The 22,386-nt window shown below is 47.1% G+C and overlaps 1 protein-coding gene across 1 annotated transcript in view; it reads right to left on the reverse strand.

Moving 5' to 3' along the window:
- The window catches only part of FAM131A (family with sequence similarity 131 member A), a 58,186-nt gene extending 53,288 nt beyond the window's left edge, over positions 1-4,898 (reverse strand). The window contains exon 1 of the mRNA XM_035133878.3: positions 4,602-4,898. Within this exon, the coding sequence (XP_034989769.2) occupies positions 4,602-4,632 (31 nt within the window). The 5' untranslated portion in view covers positions 4,633-4,898. The remainder of the gene's footprint in view (positions 1-4,601) is intronic.
- Positions 4,899-22,386: the final 17,488 nt, after the last annotated feature.

The following is a 22,386-nucleotide window of genomic DNA, read 5'->3' on the forward strand; positions in this document are numbered from 1 at the left end:
ACAGAATACCTTCCCCTCTTAGGTCAGCCTGGCACCAAGGAAGCATTTTTACTTCAAGGCCAGCGCTGGTTGTTTCTTATTTTGAGGGTGTTATTTTGTAATTATTGCATTAAATACATTACATGCCCTTCCCCAAGATGAAGTGGCATAGGGCATGTGATAAATATTTTTAGATAAATAAATAAAGTGTCCAAACGCATTTACCAGGAAGCAAGCCCCACTGAACTTTGTAGATTTTACTTCTGATGAAACATGCATAGGATTACACTGTGAGCTGAGAAATCAAGAAATCAAGTCCCCATTTCAAATCTTGCCTTTGCTTTCCGCTCAGTAGGTTGCCTTTGTCAAGGTCCTATGCTTCTGCTTCAATCACTACTGCCTGATCCATAACATGGGGATAATAATACCGGCTACCTCGTGCAGATGACTGAGCTAATGTTTGCCAAGTGTTTACAATATCCCAAGGCACCATTTAAATTCTGAGTATTATCATGGAAGGTGTATAGGTCTGTCCAGCCCTAAGTGATTTTGCTTGAAAGTAAGGTAAGCCCCCTTGAAACCATCATTACCTATTCTCAAATTAACATTGTTAGGATCAGGGTTGGGTGAGCAAAGCCTACTCTTGCTTAGGGGACATTGAATTTTATTAAGGGCACATCTGTGCAACTTTCCATGTGGTAATTATACCAGCGTAACAGCCCTAGCTGCCCTCAAAGAATCCTGGGACCTGTAACTGTTGCTTGGGAATTGCCAATTTATAGACTGCAGCTTCCAGGATTCCAGAGAGAGGGAATGAGTATTAAAACCAATTTAGGACAACAGTCCTTTGCTCATTTACCGTACTAGGGACTAAGTCACACTTAGAAGCCAACAGGACTTACTGCTGAATAAACATGCTTGGAATTACACTGTATGTATTTGCAGTGTATACACTGTATGCCCATATAAGGGCATTCAAAAAAAGATTGAACAGGCAGGTCTAGGGACTGACACCTGGGATAAGGTGAACTGGACTTTTCGTAAACACTAGGATGTAGAATCTTCCAAGTCTTGGTCCTAACAGCTGTTTTCAATGCCAGAGCTCAGTTGAACATGAACTGAGAGTGGTTAAGATTGTCCCTTGGGAAGTGCTGATCTTGGGTCAGCCACTTTCTCTCAGCCTATATGTTTTATTCTCCAGAGGATAAAAATGCCATATATACTGCCCTGAGCCCATACTGTCACTGATTTGTTGGACGCAGAGGAATGGTAGGAGGAACTAGCTGGGGATCCCCCAAGAGAAGAAGGCTCAGAACCCGGGAAGTGGTGGTGAGATTACGATGAGCGGTCCAAGGGAGAAAAGGGAGAAGACTGGGGGGGGGAGGTGTCAGAAGCTGAACAGGTAGCAGGGCTGAGTGAGAGAGGGGGGAGTCTCTGACAGAGAGCAGTCCAGAATCAAACAGAAGCTGAAGCAGGAGACAAGGGAGGCCAAGAGGCAGAGATGAGTCCAGCTGGTGAAGAGGCATGGGTGTTTCCCTCTCCTGCTACAAGCGTCCTTCCCCCCCCAGTCTCCCAGAACCAGAAGAGGCATGAAAGGGGCAGGGGAGAAGTTAGCTTCATGCAGGCGCAGTCTCAGGTTGCTTGGAGAAAACCCTGGAGAGGAGGGGATTTAGGCAGCTGTAGGGATTCGGGTACCTTCAGTCTCAGCAACTGCTTCATGGGGACAAGACCTGCCAGAGATGAGTTGATGTGCTTATTAGGCCTGGCACTGCTGCACAGACCCTGTGTTTGCTAATAATGAGTTTTATTACACTTTGCCCAGTGTAATTTTACTGCTGGCTCACTCCTGTCATATACACATGTAATTAAATAATAGTGTGCGGGTTTCCGGGGGGGGAGACTTCCAGACTGAACAGAACTACTTCCACCATGCCAGTATATTAAAGACTGGCCACAGTAAGGGAGCCCAGGAGGTGGTAAATTTAAGCATGATGAGGCTCCCTTCTCTTTGAAGGTTGCATTTGTGCTGGCTGAGAACACAGAGATGTACGGAACTTGCTGTTGAATGTGGTATCCAGAAGGAGGAGAAGGATTTGGGCAGTGGCGCTCTACCATTACAGCAAATGGGGGGCTGCCTCACCAACCTCCACCTGTCTCCCAACAACCCCTACCTGCCTGCCTTTTTACTTACAAACCTAGTTGTCAGCTTTCCCCTTCTCCTTAGCTTCAGTCTTGCCCTTGTAGAACTCAGCAGGAAGGAGGATAGGGGAGAAACTAAAACTAGTGATGCCTCTGCCTGTCACTTACTGTTGGCCTCCCTGCACTTTGCCCCACCAGTCCCAAGGGCCAACCACTGCTGGGTGGGGGGCCATCAATGTTAAAAAGCATAGTGCTGCCAAACAGAGGGTCTTTCTAGAGCCTTCAACCCGGGTTTTAAAGGAGAAGCTCAGACACGTGGACACATCCAAGCACATTACAGAAGCCTGGACCAGAGACAAAAATGGCATCCTATTAGCCCAAACAGGCAATGCAAGCAAATGCCTACAACCCCTGATGGAGCAGACAAAGGCATTACATTCCCAGCAGCCAGCCAGCCAAACGCCTGATGAACAAGGCACGAAAACAACATCCTCCCTCCTGTTGCTTGTACCCAGCACCTGAGATATTCAGAGGGGAAACGGCTCAGGATGTGGAACAGGCCTCTGAACATACTGCAGAGGGTGTCTGGACATTGGAGTCAATGTTCACATGGCCTGAAGGGGAAGTTTCCCAAAAGATGAACAGGGTGTGTGTGCTTGTTATGACCATTGTCAGTTTCTGCTATTAATATCACCCACTTTCTCTAGCACACAAAACTGCCCACATATTAACATAATCCTCAGAAGCTCTGACCTGGGTCCCCCACATTTGAAGAGATGTGCAGGTCTTGGCTGGCACCAAATTTGATATCTGTTTGGGGCCAAGTTAAAAGGCCTTTAGAGCTGCCAGTTTTGTGTGGCACTGGCATCTTCCTCTGCTGTTTGTTTTTTTTTAAAAAAAAATGCATTGTTGTTATTTTTCATAGTTCTTTCTGTTTTCATTGTTGTATGACTTTTGATCTTTCTGTAAGCTGCTCTGCACAGAAGAGGAGGCTATGAAGCACTCAAACACATAATGCATATGTGCTGTGCTAAGTTACAGGTCTTCTTTCTCCCCATTCCTGAAAACTTTCTTCCTACTGCTTCCTGGACTCTATCTAGCACCCCAACTCTAGACACTCTCATCCAGCCTTTCCAACCTGGTATCCTCCAGATTTTGGAGAACAACCTGGCGGCAGCTGGCGAGCGTTGTAGTAGTCTCAAAACGTCTGGAGGGCACGAGGTCAGAGAAGATAGCCGGCAGGCATCCCATTGACTTAAAACAGACCTTTATTCCCAGGAATGAACTCAGACTCTGGGTTGAAGAGACTTGCTGTTCGCAACTAGGTGTGTGTATGGCGGGGGGGGGGAGGTATAACCCCTGAGAAAAGGGATTAGGAGCAAATTTCAAGCAGGAATAACGCCATATGGCATGAATTGCCCAAGGCACCAGGCTAGCCCTCTTTGCCACTACTTCCTGGGGGTCCTGCTCGCCAGATCCACACAACGCCTCCCTAAAGCATGATTCAAGAACAGGGTCCCCTTCCCCCTGGCAGTCCTTGGCTTCCTCTGCCGAGTTGTGAAACTGACCTGCTCCCTCCACGCAACTTGCACCGAGTGTCTCTGCAAAGCCAGCGGCTCCTGCTCCAGACTGTGACCCGGACTCGGCTCAGGAGCGTCGACCGAAGCCTTTGCTCGCCTCTTGCCCCATCTTTACTGCGCCCAAGCCGGAGGAGCTGAACCGGCTGCCTGGCTTCTTACACAGGAGGCCAAATCCTGGGTGTGTTTCCTCCTTCTTCTTCCTGGTTCTCGGATGCGAATTGAGATTGGGGCGAGAAGGCGGCCGGGAGGGGGGGCGGTGAGGCTGAAGGTCTGCTAAGGAGAGTGGTTCCTTGGCAACAGCAAGTCTGCCCTCGCATGCTAATTGCGCCGGGCTCCGGCCGTTGCTGTCGGCGCGGGGGGCGGGGAGAGGCGGGGGGCGGCGGGGGAGAGAGAGAACCGAGGAAAGGGGAGGATGTTTCCAAGCTCTGGAGGAAAAACAACCCTGAAACTGCTGGAAGGCTGCGGCGCCAAGCAACCCCCGGGAAGCCAGCGGAGCGATCATCCGCCTCGACACCTCGGCCGTGATTTCCACGCCAAGGAAGCCGAGGCGCCAGGCTCGCCCTTTCCTGAAGGCAGCATGCGAGCGGAGCCTGCCTTGCCTCAACGCACCTCCCTCCCCCCACCCTGCACATGCACACACCCCTCTCTACCCCCTCCGGGGGGAAAAACAGGCTCACGCTCCCTGCTGCCCTTCTTCCAGAAAACAAACACGCTATAACGATTAAGCGATCTCTTCCGCTGCAGCCCCCGCCCCCCGCCTCACCCTATCTCTTCTCCAGGGACGATCCAGGCACCTGCATCCCCTCATACTCCGGCTGGTTCTGGCACATCGGAGGTACAACCACACACTCCCTCCCCATTCCCCCTGCCGCCGCCGCCGCCGCAAGGTAGAAGCAATCTTACCGATGGTGGTTTTGGAGCCAATACAGCCCATAATCGTCGGGGGCAATTTAGGATGGCAGTAAACCTTTGCTCCAGACCGCACACATTGCCACAGTACCTCATGGGCTGTGAGCTGGTAGGCGGGCGGTGGGCTGGAGAAGCGACTTCTCTTTTTTTTCCCCCGTTGGCTGGTAGGGTTGATCTGGCAACACAGAGAAGAGGGGAGATTAGGGGGAGGGGGGAAGCGCGCGCATACAGACACACACACGATCTCCAGGAACCGCTCTGGCTCTCTCTGTCTCCTCCTCCTTCTTTTCCTCCTCCTCCTCAGTTTCTGCCCCCTCGAGAAGCTGGCGTCTCAGGGACACTGGGGCTGAGCCGCTTGCACGTTCGACTACGTCACTGCTGCTGGCGGAGAATTGAGAGCGAGCGAGCTGCTAGCAGACAGGCAGCTGGCTTCAGCACCAAGAACAGAGCTCTGGCTTCAGCACTCTGGACAGCAGCAAAGCTGGCTTCCAGGCGGGCGCCGGCGATTTCAGCACCTTGGCCAGCGCCGACAGACCTAGAACCTGGAACCAAGAGTCTGTTGAATTGCTGGGCGGGCCGAAGCTAACCGATTTTGCTTAGGTGGCGGATCAATGGCTTGCTGTGCCAGGTTTTCCACCTGTAATTTGCAGGTGCTAATGCTCCTGGGTCCTGCAGGTAGGTTGGGGAGGCTTAAATCCCCGCTCTCACATCATCTACGCCAGCTCTCCCATCCCCACCCAAGTTTCACAAGCAAGATGGGTTCGTGATGCCTGAAAGAGAAGATGCAACAGGCATGGCAACCCCTCTTGCCTGCAACTTGTCATGCACAAGCACACACACAAGGCAAGACCCTTCTCCCAACCTTATGGCAAGTATCCTTTTCTGCTGGAAACTCTTCCACCCCCCTCTCATGTGGCCACAGGGATCCTTTTATAATCTTCGTTCCTAATAATATGTGATGTGGTTGCTGTTCAGCCAAAGGGTATTGTGGGGATTGTGTGGAATGGTGCAAAGCATCTGTTCTAAGGAGGCTGTTTACTATATACAGCAATGACACCGGTTGGCAGCCGCTGGTCCAAAGACACATCTCTCCCTTCACACCAACACAGCACATGGTACCCCAAAAAGGAAAGGTGTTGTGGAATGCCCAAAGCTTCAACTCATCAACATCTATTGGGGGAGATGACACTTTGCAAGAAGTCATGTGTTTGAGCACCCTTGGCAAAATATTTTAAAAGTCCCGTACTAGATTTCTTAAGCCTCATGGCTTGACAGTTCTTTCTCCTTCTGAATGCCGCTGTGGTGGTGCCAAATTGCACATTCTCCCTCACCAAGCCACTGTAGTCTAGTGTCTGCCAGTTCTGCCAGCCCCTCATATGGCTCAGGGTAAGTTACTTTGTAAGACAGCATGTATAATGGTCATTGATACAATGGTCATTTCCTTCTAGCCCCATGAGACAGGTAGTAGCTCATGAGGCTGTGCAATCATACACAGAAAATAGAAGGGAGGTGCCCTTAAGCATCAGGCTTTGGCATTAGCATTGCAACTCCACTTCATGGAAAGGTGTAGCTCAGTGATAGAATACAGCCACAACATACAGAAGATCTAAGGTAGTGGTAGCTAGTGCTCATTGGTACTGGTGGGACAGAAAGAAGAGCGATAGAAGAACAAGAGTTTGGATTTGATATTCTGCTTTATCACTACCCTAGGGAGTCTCAAAGCGGCTAACATTCTCCTTTCCCTTCCTCCTCCACAACAAACACTCTGAGAGGTGAGTAGGGCTGAGAGACTTCAAAGAAGTGTGACTAGCCCAAGGTCACCCAGCAGCTGCATGTGGAGGAGCAGGGACGCAAACCCGGTTCCCCAGATTATGAGTCTACCACTCTTAACCACTACACCACACTGGCTGTAAGCTGTAAGTGGAGACAGAGCCAATGATAGGCAAAGGCAACTGTTTTAAATTTCGTCCCCACCTTCCTCTCTGCTGAGTTCTACAAGGGAAACACTGAGGCTGAGGAGGAGGAAGCTGACAGCCAGGGCCACCGCTTTGGACTGATTGAGAACAGTAAGATGGGCAGGTGAAAGTTGGTTGACGGCAGACTAAGGTTTGTGGTCATTAGTGCCCCATTTGCTCAAATGGACCAGCCTCCACTGATCCCTAGGTCACTTCCTGACACTGCCAAGTAGGGCTGGGAAAGAAGCCACTCTGGGTCCTGAAGCCACTGCCTGAGCTAGAACAATCAATGGTCCTACTCTGTATAAGTCAGCCTCCTATGCTCCTGTGGTTGAAGTGGAATCAGGAGTGGCCTTTCAGCATAGTACACAATGCATTTTAATGTGGAATGTATCATATTTCTAAGAAGCCAAAGTTTTCACTATTTATGTAAAGAACAATTTCTTAGAACTCCCAATTGGACGGTATTTAAAATGCAGTCAAACCAACAATTCATGTTTTGCTAGATAGGCACATGATAGGAGCTGAAGCTCACAGAGTTTTCCTGCAAACTTTCTAGAGAGAACTCTGAAGAAGTGTGCATGCACACGAAAGCTCATACCAAAATAAAAACTTAGTTGGTCTTTAAGGTGCTACTGAAGGAATTTTTTTATTTTACTTCGACCCAGACCAACACGGCTACCTACCTGTAACTAGAGAGAACTCTATGAGAGACACTCCCACTGTGCCAGCTAAATACAGGCAGCTAAAATATATGAGATTGAAGGAGAATGCATGCTGGGGGCTCCCACCTAATGGACCCCACCTTCGAGCCAAGAAGATTGTTGGCAAAGCCATGACATTATGTCTATAGCCAGGACCCTCAATGAATTATGGTAGCCTCTGAGGAAGACAAAATGCAACCCCACCACTGCCTGCATACATTGTTAGTTCTTTATGAGATTTCTCATGTTCATGAATAAGTCTGTGGGTATGAAACAGGTGTGATATTGCTCAAACCCCTGTTGAGTCAAGTAGAAACAAATTGGATCAATAACATTTCTGGGATTTTTCCTTTGATGGAACAGCAGTGGAGTGTAAATCAATAAAGCATTTGGATTAATTCTTCAGTACCTACAGTATCTTTTCAGGCTAGTGTACAAGCCACATACTAATATGGAGACAGAATTGATTCCCATGAGAGAACATGGAATTAGTAGAAATCACATACTGGATGTTATTGGAAGAAACCACAATATTTGGTTTGGTTTTCACAATGATTATAGACCAAGGGTCAGCAAACTTTTTAAACAGGGGGCCGGGTCCACTATCCCTCAGACCTTGTCGGGGGCCGGACTATATTTTTTTGGGGAGGGGAATGAACAAATTCCTATGCCCCACAAATAACCCAGAGATGCATTTTAAATAAAAGGACACATTCTACTCATGTAAAAACATGCTGATTCCCAGACCACCCATGGGCCAGATTTAGAAGGCGATTGGGCCAGATTTGGCCCCCGGGCCTTAGTTTGCCCACCCATGTTATAGACCATATATTTGGTGGATTATTTGCTTATATGACCTTTTAAAATAAATATTTGTATTGTAATATGCAAGTAACAGGTTTCCCTGTTCAGACATTTTTATTGTCATACAACTGCATACTCCTTGCACCTCTGTGGTTCTGGCTTTTTGCTATATCTGTGGCTAATTATGGCAATCTGACTCATTGTCATGGCTAACTAGGCCCTAACTGAAGAATTTGTGATACTTTTGTGTAGTGGTGCTTAATTACAACTTTTACCCACTAGTTCTATGCCTTTCTTGTCAGGCTTTTATTAACACAGCTTGTTGTTGGTTTTGGTTTTTATTTTAACCAGATTCATAAATTGCCCTTCATTACAGAATAATCCAACAGGATTTAAACCACAACATGCTGAACAAAACATAAATGCTTAAAATACTTCTAGACCGCTCTTCATGTGCAGAGACACCATGGTATTACCTGAGTAATATGCAGTAATAATGGGATTAAGCACAATTAACCGTATGCTAGATTATGGCTTTCCTGTTTATTTTCAATGTATCTGCTCTTGCAATTAGCTGGTTCCTAATAAATACATTTTATTAAATTACTGCTAGTTTTGCAAGGAAATTCAATAGGTTTTGCTCAGCTCTTGCCTAATTGTTAATTCCTGCCATGTTAGAGGTAGAGCAGAGAACATAAAAGTATATATCTGACTCAAATGAGAATATGTCTTTCCTCATGTAGTTGGATTGTCTCTTTTCAGTCTAGGAATTTCTTGAATCAGTGACAACTACCTTGCAGCCTAACTCTTGTAATCAAGAACAAAATCCAAATTATTAGAAAACTACAAGAATGGAATGATAAGCGCATAAATACTACCACACATTTATCCTATTTTAATATTTGTTTGGGAGCACCAAGTTTGGATTTCGCAGACTCAAAGAATCATAGAGTTGGAAGGTACCCGAGGGTCATCTAGTCCAACCCCCTGCAATGCAGGAATCTCAACTAAAGCACCAATGACAGAATCATATAGAATCTATGGAACTTTTCCTCTATATACCAAGCCTTGCTTTCACAGAGAGTGGGGACAAGTGAGCTGCATATAGGGAAGATTTGTTGGCATGACTCTGTCATAGAGCAAGTGTTACAGACTAAATTAAAATATATCTATCCTGCTCCAGATTCCTGACAAGTGCACATGCTTAGTTTCAGTAACAGTGCCAGCATCGGGCATTCTCATTCTCTTCACTCTGCACTCAAAAAGAATCCCAGCTAGCAGCTAGACTTTATCAGGCTAAATGAAGCAACAGCCTGACAGTGTAAGTCAGTTTTGCATCACTGAAGTTGTATAATTGGTGCAGGGTGTGTGAGTTAAATATATAATATTAAGATTTTTTTTAAAAAAAAACCAAACAAACAGAACTATATTATGAGATCGCCTGTTGGGCAAAAGATGAGTCAACAGTGAGATTCAGCAGCCAGAAGGGCTAATGCAATTCTAGGCTGCATCCACAGGAGCACAGTGTCTAGCTTTGCAAGGTGGTGAGGTAGTCCCACCCTATTCTGCTTTGACCAGGGCTCATCTGGAGCCCTATGTCCAGTTCTGGGCACCGCAGTCCAAGGAATGAACTGGGATACCTAGGAGAGAGCAACAAAGTCATTGAGATGCCTGGAGAACAAGTCCTTTGAGGAAAGCCATTTTCAAATATGTGAATGATGTCACATAGATGATGGCATAGGTTTGTTTTCTGAGGCTCCAAAGGATAGAGCCTGGACCAATGGGATCAAATGGCAAGGGGAAAATATATTAGTAGTACAGTAGTAGTAGTAGTAGTAGTAGTAGTAGTAGTAGTAGTAGTGTTACCTCTAAAATTAACTATAAGATTATGGAATATAAAAGTATGAAATATCCGCTTTAAAAAGTGTAATGTTTAGGCAACACATTGGGAAGCTTCTCCTGATCATAGAATTGTAGAGCTGGAAGGGACCACAAGGATCATCTAGTCCAAACCAGGGGCCCCCTTGCAATGTAGGGATCTTTTGCTCAACATGGGGCTCAAATGCACAACACTGAGATCAAGAGTCTCATGCTCTGCCAACTGAGCTATGGTTTGAGCCATTCACGTGTGGAGCAGACAAGCCCCAGAAAATGGTAGATTTGGCAGGGGTAAGGCGAGATCCTTGAGGTTCCTTTTGTAGATTCTGTAAGGTACAGTCTCATACTAATATTCTCCCATCCATCCCTGCTGCCCCCCCCATAAGCACCTTTGCCAAATTCTTTCTCTGTTTGCCCACCTGGTTCACATTCATCCTGGCAGCACCAGCTGTAGCTCTTAGAAGCTTAGATCAACTATATTATGAGACTGGGTCTAATATCTCCACTCTCCCAGTAGACTAGCGCTTGGCCTCTTATGCATTAATTAGGACTACGGAGGTCAGGGAAGTGTCAACCATATCAATTTAAGAGATGTTTGCTTCAGCACAAGTCTGGAATTTCTGTGCTACATTGGGCATGAACAACAAACCATGCTTGATGGTGGGTGGGGGTGGGCAGAAAGAGGGAGCACCAATTCACTATCTGACTTTTAGAAGGCATCTGAAGGCAGCCCTGTTTAGGCAGTTTTTAATGACTGGTGTTTTAATGTATTTTTAATGTTTTGTTGGAAACTGCCCAGTGTGGGTGGGGAAACCCAGCCAGATGGGCGGGGTATAATAATAATAATAATAATAATAATAATAATAATAATAATAATAATAAATACCCCGCCCATCTGGCTGGGTTTCCCCAGCCACTCTGGGCGGCTTCCAACAAAATAATAAAATACAATAGTGCGTCAAACATTAAAAGCTTCCCTAAACAGGGCTGCTTTCAGATGTCTTCTAAAAGTCTGGTATAAATAATAAGTTGTTGTTGTTGTTGTTGTTGTTGTTGTTGTTGTTGTTACCAACTTCCCAGAGTGACTGGCACATGCACCACAACCAAAGCCTGGCAGCTTGGGGGGGGGGGCGATACGCAGCCAGCCATTGCAAGGCATTGATTGCTGGGCAGTTCAATGTCTCATCATGAGCGCATTTGCTATGGGTCATAGATTCCCAATAGCTCAGCAGGTGATCGATAAGAGGCAATTGAGTCTTTTCATGCCCCATGCAGGCCAAGGCTTGGGAGGAAGGGAAGCCTTCCGCTTGGCATCAAGATGGCACTGTAAGTGGGTGGCTGAATGAACAGTCACAGGAAGCTTGGGCAACGACCCCTTTTCTTCTCACCCAGTTTCCCTGATATGTGAAAGGGCAGCTATCTCAGGGCGTACAAGTGAGATGGGTGCTGCTGCTGAGGTGTACGAGGCAGAGAGTAGTTCAGTGGTGCGAAACCTGCCGTCCTCTGGACAGCGCTGGATTAAACCCTGTGGAGGCAGTTACTCTTTAAAATGCCACGAGCTCTTGGGAGGGGGCCCTCTTAAATTACCTCCTAATAAGTTTTTTGTGGGATGGAACACTGGGGCAGACAAGTCACAACAGTTCCTAGAGTGTCCACTAAGAGGGACTCACCTGGGGGAACACCTGACTAAGTTCCTGTTCCTCCAGATATGCAGATGAGATGGATTAGCTGGCAGACAAAAGCCCCTAGCCAGCAGCCATTCTCTCTCTTAGCCATTTCTCCTTCAACGGGAACACATCTCCAGAGAATCTCCAGTTAGGATGGTTCTCCCTCTTGGCCTGCTGCCAAGAGAGAGACCAGGTGGAACCTCACTTTATTAAGTAGACTCCAGATGTACATATTTGTAGCTTTTCTAAGCAAGCCTGCCTTTCTGAGATTATGCTGTTAACTCGGGATGAACCTGTAAGTAAACTCTATCTTATTTTATGAACACTGTGTTGTGTATTTCTTTTAAGAGGGACGAAGGGGATTTGTCAGGAAGCATAATATTGTTGTATAGGTTCTAATGAACCTAACGCTCACGTTTTGCTGCGCACAAAAGGGGAATGTCACTCTGTTGATATTGGAAGCTTGATAACACAAGCTTGGATAGGATCTATCTAATAATATATTCTAATCCACATCCCTAACATTCCCACATTTTTGAATGCTTCTTATGCGGAGGTTTCTTGTGTGAGCACTCTAGTGAGATAACATTGAACTAAGAAAGTGTGGTTGTAATTATCTTTCAAGATCAAATCGATCTTATTTTGATCTGTTGTTGGAGTGGGGCCCCTAAATGGAGCGGGACCCATAGGCTGGTGCCTCCTCTGACTGTTTGGTAATCCGGCACCGCCTACAGACACTGCAGGCTCCAGCTGCCATAAGTCCCAGCCAGCATGGCAAATATTCAGGGATGGTGAGAGCTATTACTGTCTATCAGTATAGGAAGAACTGCAGATACCCCAGCCTGCAATAGCGCACGTGGGGAGGAGGGAAGGGATGAAGAGAAAGTGGAATGATGGGGAAGAGGAAAAGAGCATTTTGGCTTGCTGGGATGCACCTAGGAGGGCCGACTATGTTTTACCTCCACCATTGGAGGCAGTGTGCCTCTGTATATGAGTGGCTGGGAATTGCAAGTGGGGAGAGAGGTCCTGACTACAGGCTTCATGTAGGTTGACCACTGTGAGCATGTACCTAGGCTGCCTTGCACCCTTGGAAAGGAGCTGTTTCACACACACACCCCACCACCACCACCACCACCCTGTCCCTTGCACCCTTGTCAAATTGCTTTTACATATGGAATTGTTTTTAAATTGTTGACGTTTTTACTGTGAAACCACTTGGAGATATTTTATGGGGTATGACAGAATCAAACAAATATCCGTAAGAAAGGCCCTGGAATTATGTGAGGAGCTGGCGCAAAGATCCAGAATGTGGGATCTTGTGGTTAGCACAGCTTGGTTTGCGTTGAGATTTGGCAGTTCCATCTCCCACAGGTGCTACAACAACCAAAATGTCTCACAGCCTGAACGGTACAGCTTGTTACACCAGACAGCTAAAAATAGCATTGGGATCAATGGGACAATGTAGAGATGACTAACGTGGCCCATTGATTTAAATATAACTTAACAAAATAACTAACTGTGTCTGCTGTGGAGCCAATGACTTGATTCATACAGTGCAACTGCCACACACACAAACGCAGTAGCTGACTCTCAGTGTGATTCACATAATGGCACATATTATGCTCAGAGATTCAGGCCAAACGAGATACAATGCCATCCAGACACTTAGAATTTGTGTGAATGACTTTAATAAAGGGAATTGCAGGCAGAGGAAGCTTGATTAAGAAGGGGGTCATATGCGTTACTTGCTTTGTAAAAAGCTCTCTTTATAGCAAATGGGAGCCTGTCCTCCCCCACAGTGGAAATAGCATGTGGGCCATGATCCTGACTGGGACTGCAGCATTTGCACAGGGCTAAAGCCTCATGTCCATCCACACAAGCGTTCACTAGAATCAATCATAGAATCATAGAGATGGAAGAGACCCTTTGGTGGACCTCAGAATGCTAGCAGTCAGATGAAACTAATGGAGCTTAAACTTCAGGGTCCCTAATCCTGGAGAGGGCTGCAGAAGCGACTTTAGTCCCCATTCATTAAAAATGTTGGGTCTACCGTAGTAGACCCAATTAGAGTCACATGAATCAAATTGATTAATTTGTTGTATATATTTCAACAATTCCAAAGTTTGAGAGTCGGCAGCACACATGTTGCAATGGTGTGGTGATCTGTCATGGAACAACCCCATTATTATTATTATTATTATTAATAATAATAATAATATACCACCCTATCCCCGGAGGTCTCAGGGCAGTTCACATTAAAAGATCACAGTATATAAAATAAAAAGAAAAGCAACAACTCAATAATACTCCCCCCCCCAAAAAAGAGCCACATTTTAAAAGGGTATGGGATGTTGATCAGGTCAACCAAGGGATTGGTTAAAAATGAATGTTTTTGCCTGGCACCTAAAGGTATATAATGAAGGCACCAGGCAATCTTCCCTGGGGAGAGCATTCCACAGATGGGGAGCCAATGCAGAGAAGGCCTGTTCTTGTGTTGCCACCCTCCGGACCTCTTGAGGAGATGGCAAACGAAGAAGGGCCTCAGAAGAAGATCTCAGGGTCCGGGTAAGTTCATATGGAAAGAGGCGGTCCTTGAGGTATTGCGGTCCTGAGCTGATGTTAACAGTGAAAACTCAGACTCCAAAACTGTAGGTCCGCCACTGCTAGTAGCTAAGAATGGCAGGTGTGGAGAAGACTGTAGCACTCAGGTCTGGCTTGGGAGCTTCTCCCTGGCATCTGGTAGGTGGACGAATGGGCCTTTGGTCTGATCCAACAGACAGGACCTTCCTATGGTAAGTCTGCAATGGAGGCTTCATTTAATCCAGTGGTTCTCAAAGGGTGTAGTACACCACACTTGCGTGGCAAGAGAGGACAGCAAGCATGGCAATAAGATTCCGGATCAATACTGTATTATATTTTAGGAATGATTCATGTTCTTATGTAGCTGCATTGTTTTATACTTTCTTCATAATTATTATAAAGTAGTCGTGTTCTGTGTTATAAATCAAGCACTGCTTGGAGTTGTTTCTTTTTGTTTTCCATTGTATTTGTTATCAATAAAAATGTGGTGTGGTACACACAATTTTTCATTATTAAAGTGTGACCCAGGGGAAAAGGTTTGGGAACCATTGATTTAATCTGTGCACATGTGGATCCATTGCAATTTGTTGTTGGCATCTTCTCTCCATACTCTCCAACCGCATGAAATTGTGGTCTGGTTTGGGGCAGATACCCCTTCACAGGGCTGGTGCTGCCTTGCTAGATCCATCAAACCCAGCTTCCATCTTCCGCCAGCACTAGGCAAGATGCCTCAGGAAATTGTAGGCAAGCCTTGATAACAACTGCCGTTTGCGTCCAACAATTTCACAGATCTTGCCTCTAATCGAAGTGCTTCGTTTAGCCTATCTAGCAGTAGCCCTTTCATCCACAAATTTGTCTAATCCTTAAAAGCAGAAGGGGGGGAGAGAGGATGTGCTAATGAGTTCCACAGGTTAATTGTGCATTGGGCGAACTTTTGATTCCTCTTGATGATGCAATTTTCTGACATGACTGCCCCAGCTAAGGTACTGTCCCGAAGGGAGATCGTTCTCCTTCATCCATCTCCTCTCATCCTCACCCTTCTCCAGATGAAATGAGTGACTTGAGGCTTTGAAGACGCTTCATCCCACATTTGGCAGTAGCCGCCAACTCCAGCCCTCGTCTGGGCGCTGATGACAGGGGTGACGCCTTCGTGGCAAAAATGTCACATGATGAAAGACAATGACAAATGCGTCCGGTCAGAGGAGGTCCAGGAGGGAATGCTGGCAGACGCCAGTAATGAAGTCGATGAAGGACAGAGGAAGGCAGGGTGTGCTCCAGTCTCCCCCCCCCCCTTCGCTCCCAGCTCTGCATGCCCAACCAGCAGGACAACGTGACCCAGGAAAATTGGCTCTTTGGATGATCAAAATATATGCCTCCTAGCGACATTAAAAGCAAAGCACGCAAGGCTAGTTGTGAATGTCTGGTGTGTGTTCCATATTAAACATCTCTCCCTTGTGCTATAGGAGAAGGTGCACATGAGACTTCACCAAACTGGTGCTCTCCAGATGTTTTGGACTACAACTACTATCTGAAACATCTGGAGGGCACCAGCTTGGTGGAGACTTCCGTAGATGATGTGTGTGAAGAAGAGATGCACCAATGCAGAGCAAACTGGACCTGTCCAGCTCAGCATTGTGTCTCCAGCAGTGGTCAGTCAGCCAGGCAAGGCACCCTTCACTGGAGACCCTAACCCTTATTAGTGGGGTAGGGGAGCTAAAAATAATGCCAATATATTTCACATCTGGCAACCAATGCACCCTATTGGTTTCTGATAGTACACGCGTAGACAAATCTAAAAAGCCCAGGGCACAAATTTTCACGGCCCTCTAGCAACTATAGTGACTCATTTACCAGAAGTAATGTACTGTATTTAGCATCAATTCTGGAAGTGTATAGGGACGCGGTGGCACTGTGGTCTAAACCACTGAACCTAGTCCTAGGGCTTGCCGATCAGAAGGTTGGCGGTTTGAATCCCCATGACGGGGTGAGCTCCCGTTGCTCAGTCCCAGCTCCTGCCCACCTAGCAGTTCGAAAGCACGTCAAAGTGCAAGTAGATAAATAGGTACCACTCTGGTGGGAAGGTAAACGGCGTTTCCGTGCGCTGCTCTGGTTCGCCAGAAGCAACTTTGTCATGCTGGCTACATGACCCAGAAGCTGTATGCTGGCTCCCTCGGCCAGTAAAGCGAGATGAGCGCTGCAACCCCAGAGTCGTCTGTGACTGGACCTAACGGTCAGGGGTCCCTTTACCTTTTACCTGGAAGTGTATAATACAGTAAATTATGACCAAACTAAGCCTCCTAGAGCATTGATTGCCAGATGTGATCCCCCCTAGCTCTCCTACCCCACTCTACTGACTCAACTGCCTCAATTCCATCATCACCAGCTCCTGCTGCTGCTGCTCCTCCTCCTCATTGCTGCCAGTCACTTGCTTGACAGTTGTCTACTGGCAATGGCTCTCCAAGGTTTCAGACTCAGGGGTCTTTCCCAGCCCATCTGGAGATGCAGAGGATTGGACCTGGGCAGAGGCGGATTTAGCAGAGTTTGGTTGCACTGGGTGTGGAGCTTTGGGGACACCGCAACTCTTATGTAGGATGGAAGGCAAGTGGCAGTAGGTACCAAATTCTGGTGTCACACAGGGCACCTCTGAAACTGAGCCACTGCCCTGGGACCTTTTGCATGCCACAGCCTTTCTTTCCCTTTCTCTTTTTGACCTGTTGGGAGTCCTACCTTTCCTCTCTCCCCTGCTTAAGAAAATCAGAAACCCCCGGTTGTTTGATGTGGCCAGTGGCCCACCTAGTCCAGCATCCTGTTCTCACAGTGACCAACCAGATGCTATTGTGACCAGTAGTGACTGCTTCATCAAGGTCTGTCTGCAAACTGAGGCTCCTTCTTCTCTCCAGGAAGAGCCAATCATGGGATCACCGGCGACTCTATCACGAGGCCAACTCCCTGCCATTAATTCATTAACTGTGTGTGCAAACCCGGCCGCCTCCTCTTGCCCTTGGGGGAGCAAGCGGCTTCCAAGCCAAGCGCCAGCTTTTGTTCACTGCACACAAACAGCTGCCCCGTCAAATGTACTTTTCCTCCAGGGGGAGGCCATTACTCAGCCTTGATGAAATGAATTCAAACAAGGAAAACACCTTTGTAAATCCTTTGCAGGGCTTCGCCTGCCTGTGAAGCATTGCCTCGGAGGAGAAAACTTAGCAATACCCACTTAGCGGTGGAGGGCCTTTAATTGGATGGGTCTTTTGAATTGACAGGCACCTTAGAACAATTCCCTCTTATGCAATAAGGCTGGAGGGAATGCAGGTCCTTGCTTTTGAATAGCAGAGCAAATGAACTCAGAGGCAATGGAGCTTTTAATGCACCGCAGCAGATTGCCAGAGAAAGCCAGTTTTCTGATACTTAACCCCTGTAAATCACTGGTGGTTCTTACAGACATAAGAAGAAGCTGGGTGGGCCATACGAAGGGCCCAGCATGCTGTTTGCAAAGTGGCCAACTAGATACCTATGGGAAGCCCAAAACTGCACTCTTCACACCTGTGATTCCCAGAAACAGGTATTCAGAGGAATGCTGGCAGTAACAACATCATCACTCACAACAGGTCCATCAGGCCTAGTAGTCACTAAGAGATGTATTCTCCATGATTTTGACTAGCTACCGTGTTCTGCCAAGGGACAGAGGTGCTTTTGGGATTCAGAAATGCAATGAACACACACATAAGATGAAGGTTAAAGGTTTCATTTAATAGCTAAAAGAAAGCCAGAGAGCACTGCAATTATCTTGCATCCTTTGCTTTGGTTGCAGGGAACCTATTTTGCCAAACACAAGAGTTCTTCTGAATCCAGTGGCAATAAAAAAGCAAGTGGAAGGAAGTTCAGTGTTTTTATTAAATAGACAACACCAAAAAGAAAAAAGACAGCAAAACAGCCTTTAAGCAAGTAACACAGTATGAACAAGATAAACCACTTCCTTCATTTTGCCATTGGGAGCTCCAGCGAACAATAATGGAGAGACTTCAGCTGGCCAATATGTAGCACCTTCTCGGTCTGGGTCCCGCATTGCAGCTCATGGTTCAAACCCCCATCTGAGAGATTTACATACTCTAGAGCAGCCTTTCTCAACCTTGGATCCCCAGGTGTTGGGGGATCCACTGGCCCAGAATGATGGGAGTTATAGTCAAACACCTGGGGGCCCAAGGCTGAGAAAGGCTACTCTGGACTCTTGGTGCCTACATGACTTTGGAGTTAATATTGTTATTGACAATGACGGGTTCAAAAAAATGCATGTGAAAAAAGCACACAAAGGAAAATGTCCCATGGCTCACATGTGCAAAATGTGAACCACTTCAATGCAATTTTTTGCTTAGTTTCTTTTTTAAATTTGCAGAGAATCCAGAGCAGGACTTTGTGCAGGGCAGAGTTAAACTATGGAACTCCCTGCCACAGGAGGCAGTGATGGCCACCAACCAGGATGGCTTTGGAAGACGATTAGGCAAATTCATGGAAGAGGAGAGGGCTATCAAGGGTTACTAGCCAGGATGGCTATGCTATCTCTCCACCACAGCAATGTTTCCAAATACCAGTTGCTGGAAGCCACAGGATGCTAGAACAGGATGCTAGACTAGATGGGCCTTACGTGAACTGAAAGAGCAAACTCCCTCTGCTATTAAATCAGCATGGGCCAAAACAGTTGCAGAGTAAATTAAGACAGTTTGCAGCGAGCTGGAAGTTCTGAGTACACGGAAGCAACCGTGAAATGTTGGCAGGGAAAGCCTCTGCCAAGTGGGAGAACTGAAGCTCATCCATGGTCTGAGTGACAAGGAGAGCATCTGCTTTGCATGCAAAGCATCCCAGGTTCAGCTCCTGGCATTTTCAGAAAAGGGCTGGGAGAGACTGAAACCTTTGAGAGATGCTGCTTGTCAGCATGGGCAGTACTGACCTAGATGGGTGAATGGTCTGACTCAGTATAAGGCCACTTCCTAGGTGACAGATTCAAGTGCCCAAGACCCTGCCGTGCTTCTCTGCCAGCCTGCCCTCCCCCGCAACACTCCTGTCCCACCTGCTCTAACCACAGCAGGTGAAGGAAGAGGCTGCCAGCATTTACTGGCCCTGATCCTGGCCCTTTAGCAGAAGCCCGACAAACAGAAACTAAGGAGATCATGCTTGGTTTCCAGGCCAGGAACAAACTGCAGCTGCTAAATTTGTGGGTCAGGCTGCTGTTAATGGCACAAGAACAGGCATAGGCAAACTTGTCCCTCTAGCTGTTTTGGGACTACAACTCCCATCATCCCTAGCTAACAGGACCAGTGGTCAGGGATGGTGGGAGTTGTAGTCCCAAAACATCTGGAGGGCCAAGTTTGCCTATGCCTGCACAAGAACGTTGGTCGGTTTGATGACGATAATGATATCCAAACTTGAGATGAGCAGAGCCAGTGGGCACTGAGAATTTTGCTGCCTGCACACCATGTATTTGACAAGATGCCTATTTCTAGGGGTGGACCTACACACAGGGAAAAGAAAATGCTTTAAATAAGTAGAAGTTACCGGTAAACAAAATAAAAAAACGCTATGGAAAACCGCTTAGAATTTTTTTAACTCTCCAGTGCCATCTTAGGGAGCTGGGTATGTTTAGCCAGAAGAGAAGAGAAGGTTAAGGGGTGATAAGATAGCCATGTTCAAATATATAAAAGGATGTCATATAGAGGAGGGTGAAAGACACGGAGCAATGGATTCAAACTACAAGAAAGAAGATTCCACCTAAACATTAGGAAGAACTTCCTGACAGTAAGAGCTGTTCGACAGTGGAATTTGCTGCCAAGGAGTGTGGTGGAATCTCCTTCTTTGGAGGTTTTTAGGCGGAGGCTTGACAGCCATCTGTCAGAAATGCTTTGATGGTGTTTCCTGCTTGGCAGGGGGTTGGACTGGATGGCCTTTGTGGTCTCTTCTAACTCTATGATTTTATGATTCTATGTACATACTGCATGATTGTAAAAAGAAGCCCTCGAAGACGTTATGGCTGGGCAAACTGTTCCCAATTGGCCTTGCTGGCTGAGGCTGATGGGAGCAAGAATTCCAGCAACATAATGGAGAACAACAGGTTCCCCATCCCTGAGTGGCGTAATGGTTAGAGCAGAGCAACTCTACGATTCTATGATTCTATCTGGTGCTGCATGTTTATAACACATTCAAAATGCTGTTTCTTTACTAATGTAGCTGATAGGAACCACATTACTTTTGTGATTGCAAATTGTTTCAAAATTCTTCTTAATACTGTGGGAAACCCAGCCAGATGGGTGGGGGTATAAATAATAAAATTATTTTTAAAATTATTTTTATTATTATGCTTCAATGCTGTAACTTGCTCTTAGGGTAAAGGGTATGTTGTTGTTGTTTAAAGCACATGGCTTCCTCTGATGTATCCTGGGAATTGTAGTTTATTGCCAGAGTGCTCCAGGTGGAGAAGTGGGGAGTCCCATCACCTTTAGGCTAGGTTTAAGCCAGTCTTAAGTTTGCAAAGGAATTGCTCTGGAAAGCCACCCTTAATGGAGACAGAAAATCTCTAGTAACTTATATTATTAGACTCTTGTATTTCCCAGGGGGTCCAGTGGTGGAATTTGGTGCTGGGTTGACCCTGTGAATAAACTGATGATGGCGTATATTATGTATCGAATATTTATTATATATTATTATGAATTGTACTAATACCCAGGTGGCACTGTGGGTTAAACCACAGAGTCTAGGGCTTGCTGATCAGAAGGTCGGCGGTTCGAATCCCTGCGGCGGGGTGAGTTCCCATTCCTTGGTCCCAGCTCCTGCCCACCTAGCAGTTCGAAAGCACGTCAAAGTGCAAGTAGATAAATAGGTACCACTACAGTGGGGAGGTAAACGGCATTCCCGTGTGCTGCTCTGGTTCGCCAGAAGCGGCTTTGTCATGCTGGCCACATGACCCGGAAGCTGTCGGCAGACAAACGCCGGCTCCCTCGGCCTATAGAGCGAGATGAGCGCCGCAACCCCAGAGTCGGACACGACTGGACCTGATGGTCAGGGACCCCTTTACCTTTACCTTTTTACTATTATGAATTGGACGTTGTGTTATGTAGCATAAGCATTTTGCACAGTGCCTCCAGAACACCTGACAATCAACTGATTGTCAGGAGTTTGGGGAAAGGCCATGATAGCTATATGCCTTCACAGAGGCAGCAATACTTCTGAATACAAGTTGCTGGAAACCACTGGAGGGGAGAGTTGCCCTTGTGCTCAGATCCTGCTTGCTGGTTTCCCAGAGGCATCTGGTTGGCCACTGTGAGAACAGGATGCTGGACTCGGTGGGCCATTGGCCTGATCCAGCAGGATCCTCCTGGCTGTTGGGCATTTGGGGGAGAACAGTTCACAGCCCCTTTCAACCAACCATCCTGATATAGGATGGTGTTAGAACAGTTACATGAATGATAGGTGGGCAGTCCCACCCCCCTGCCAAAGTTGGCCAACGGGATGGAGGGAGGGAGTGTGATTTGCTAGCATGTTCCCTGCATGTTTGAACCCTCCAATCACCACCTGATGAGTGGAGAGGGCAACCCTGCTGGCTGCAGGGGTCTTCTTCGCCAGCATATCCCCCACAGAAAACCATCCTTACCCTACAAACAGCAGCCACTTTCACTGGAGAGTGGCAGTTAATAAACACATACATGCATGTATAATGCACTAAATGCATGTTGTGCTCTAAACCACTGAGCCTCTTGGGCTTGGCGATCAGAAGGTCGACGGTTCGAATCCCCATGACGGGGTGAGCCAGGGCCGTCTTAAGTATATTTGGCGCCCTGGCGCCGTGGTGTGACAGATCCCTCCAGCGCCCCCGCCCCGCCCCGTTTCCCAGCGCGGCGGGCAGGCGCAGCAGCATGGCACACACACACCCTGGTGGCACGGCACCCTGGCACCCTGCGCCACCCAGCCTGGCCGTAGGGCCAGCCCTTGGGTGAGCTCCCATTGCTCTGTCTCAGCTCCTGCCAACCTAGCAGTTCAAAAGCACTCTAGTGCAAGTAGATAAATAGATACCACTGCGACGGAAAGGTAAATGGTTTCTGTCACGGTGTTCCGTTGCACCAGAAGCGGTTTAATCATGCTGGCCACATGACCCAGAAAGCTTTCTGCGGACAAACGCAGCTCCTTCGGCCTGAAAGCAAGATGAGCG

The sequence above is a fragment of the Zootoca vivipara genome, chromosome 5, assembly GCF_965207765.1.
Source record: "Zootoca vivipara chromosome 5, rZooViv2.hap1.1, whole genome shotgun sequence".
NCBI classification, from domain to species: Eukaryota; Metazoa; Chordata; class Lepidosauria; order Squamata; family Lacertidae; genus Zootoca; species Zootoca vivipara.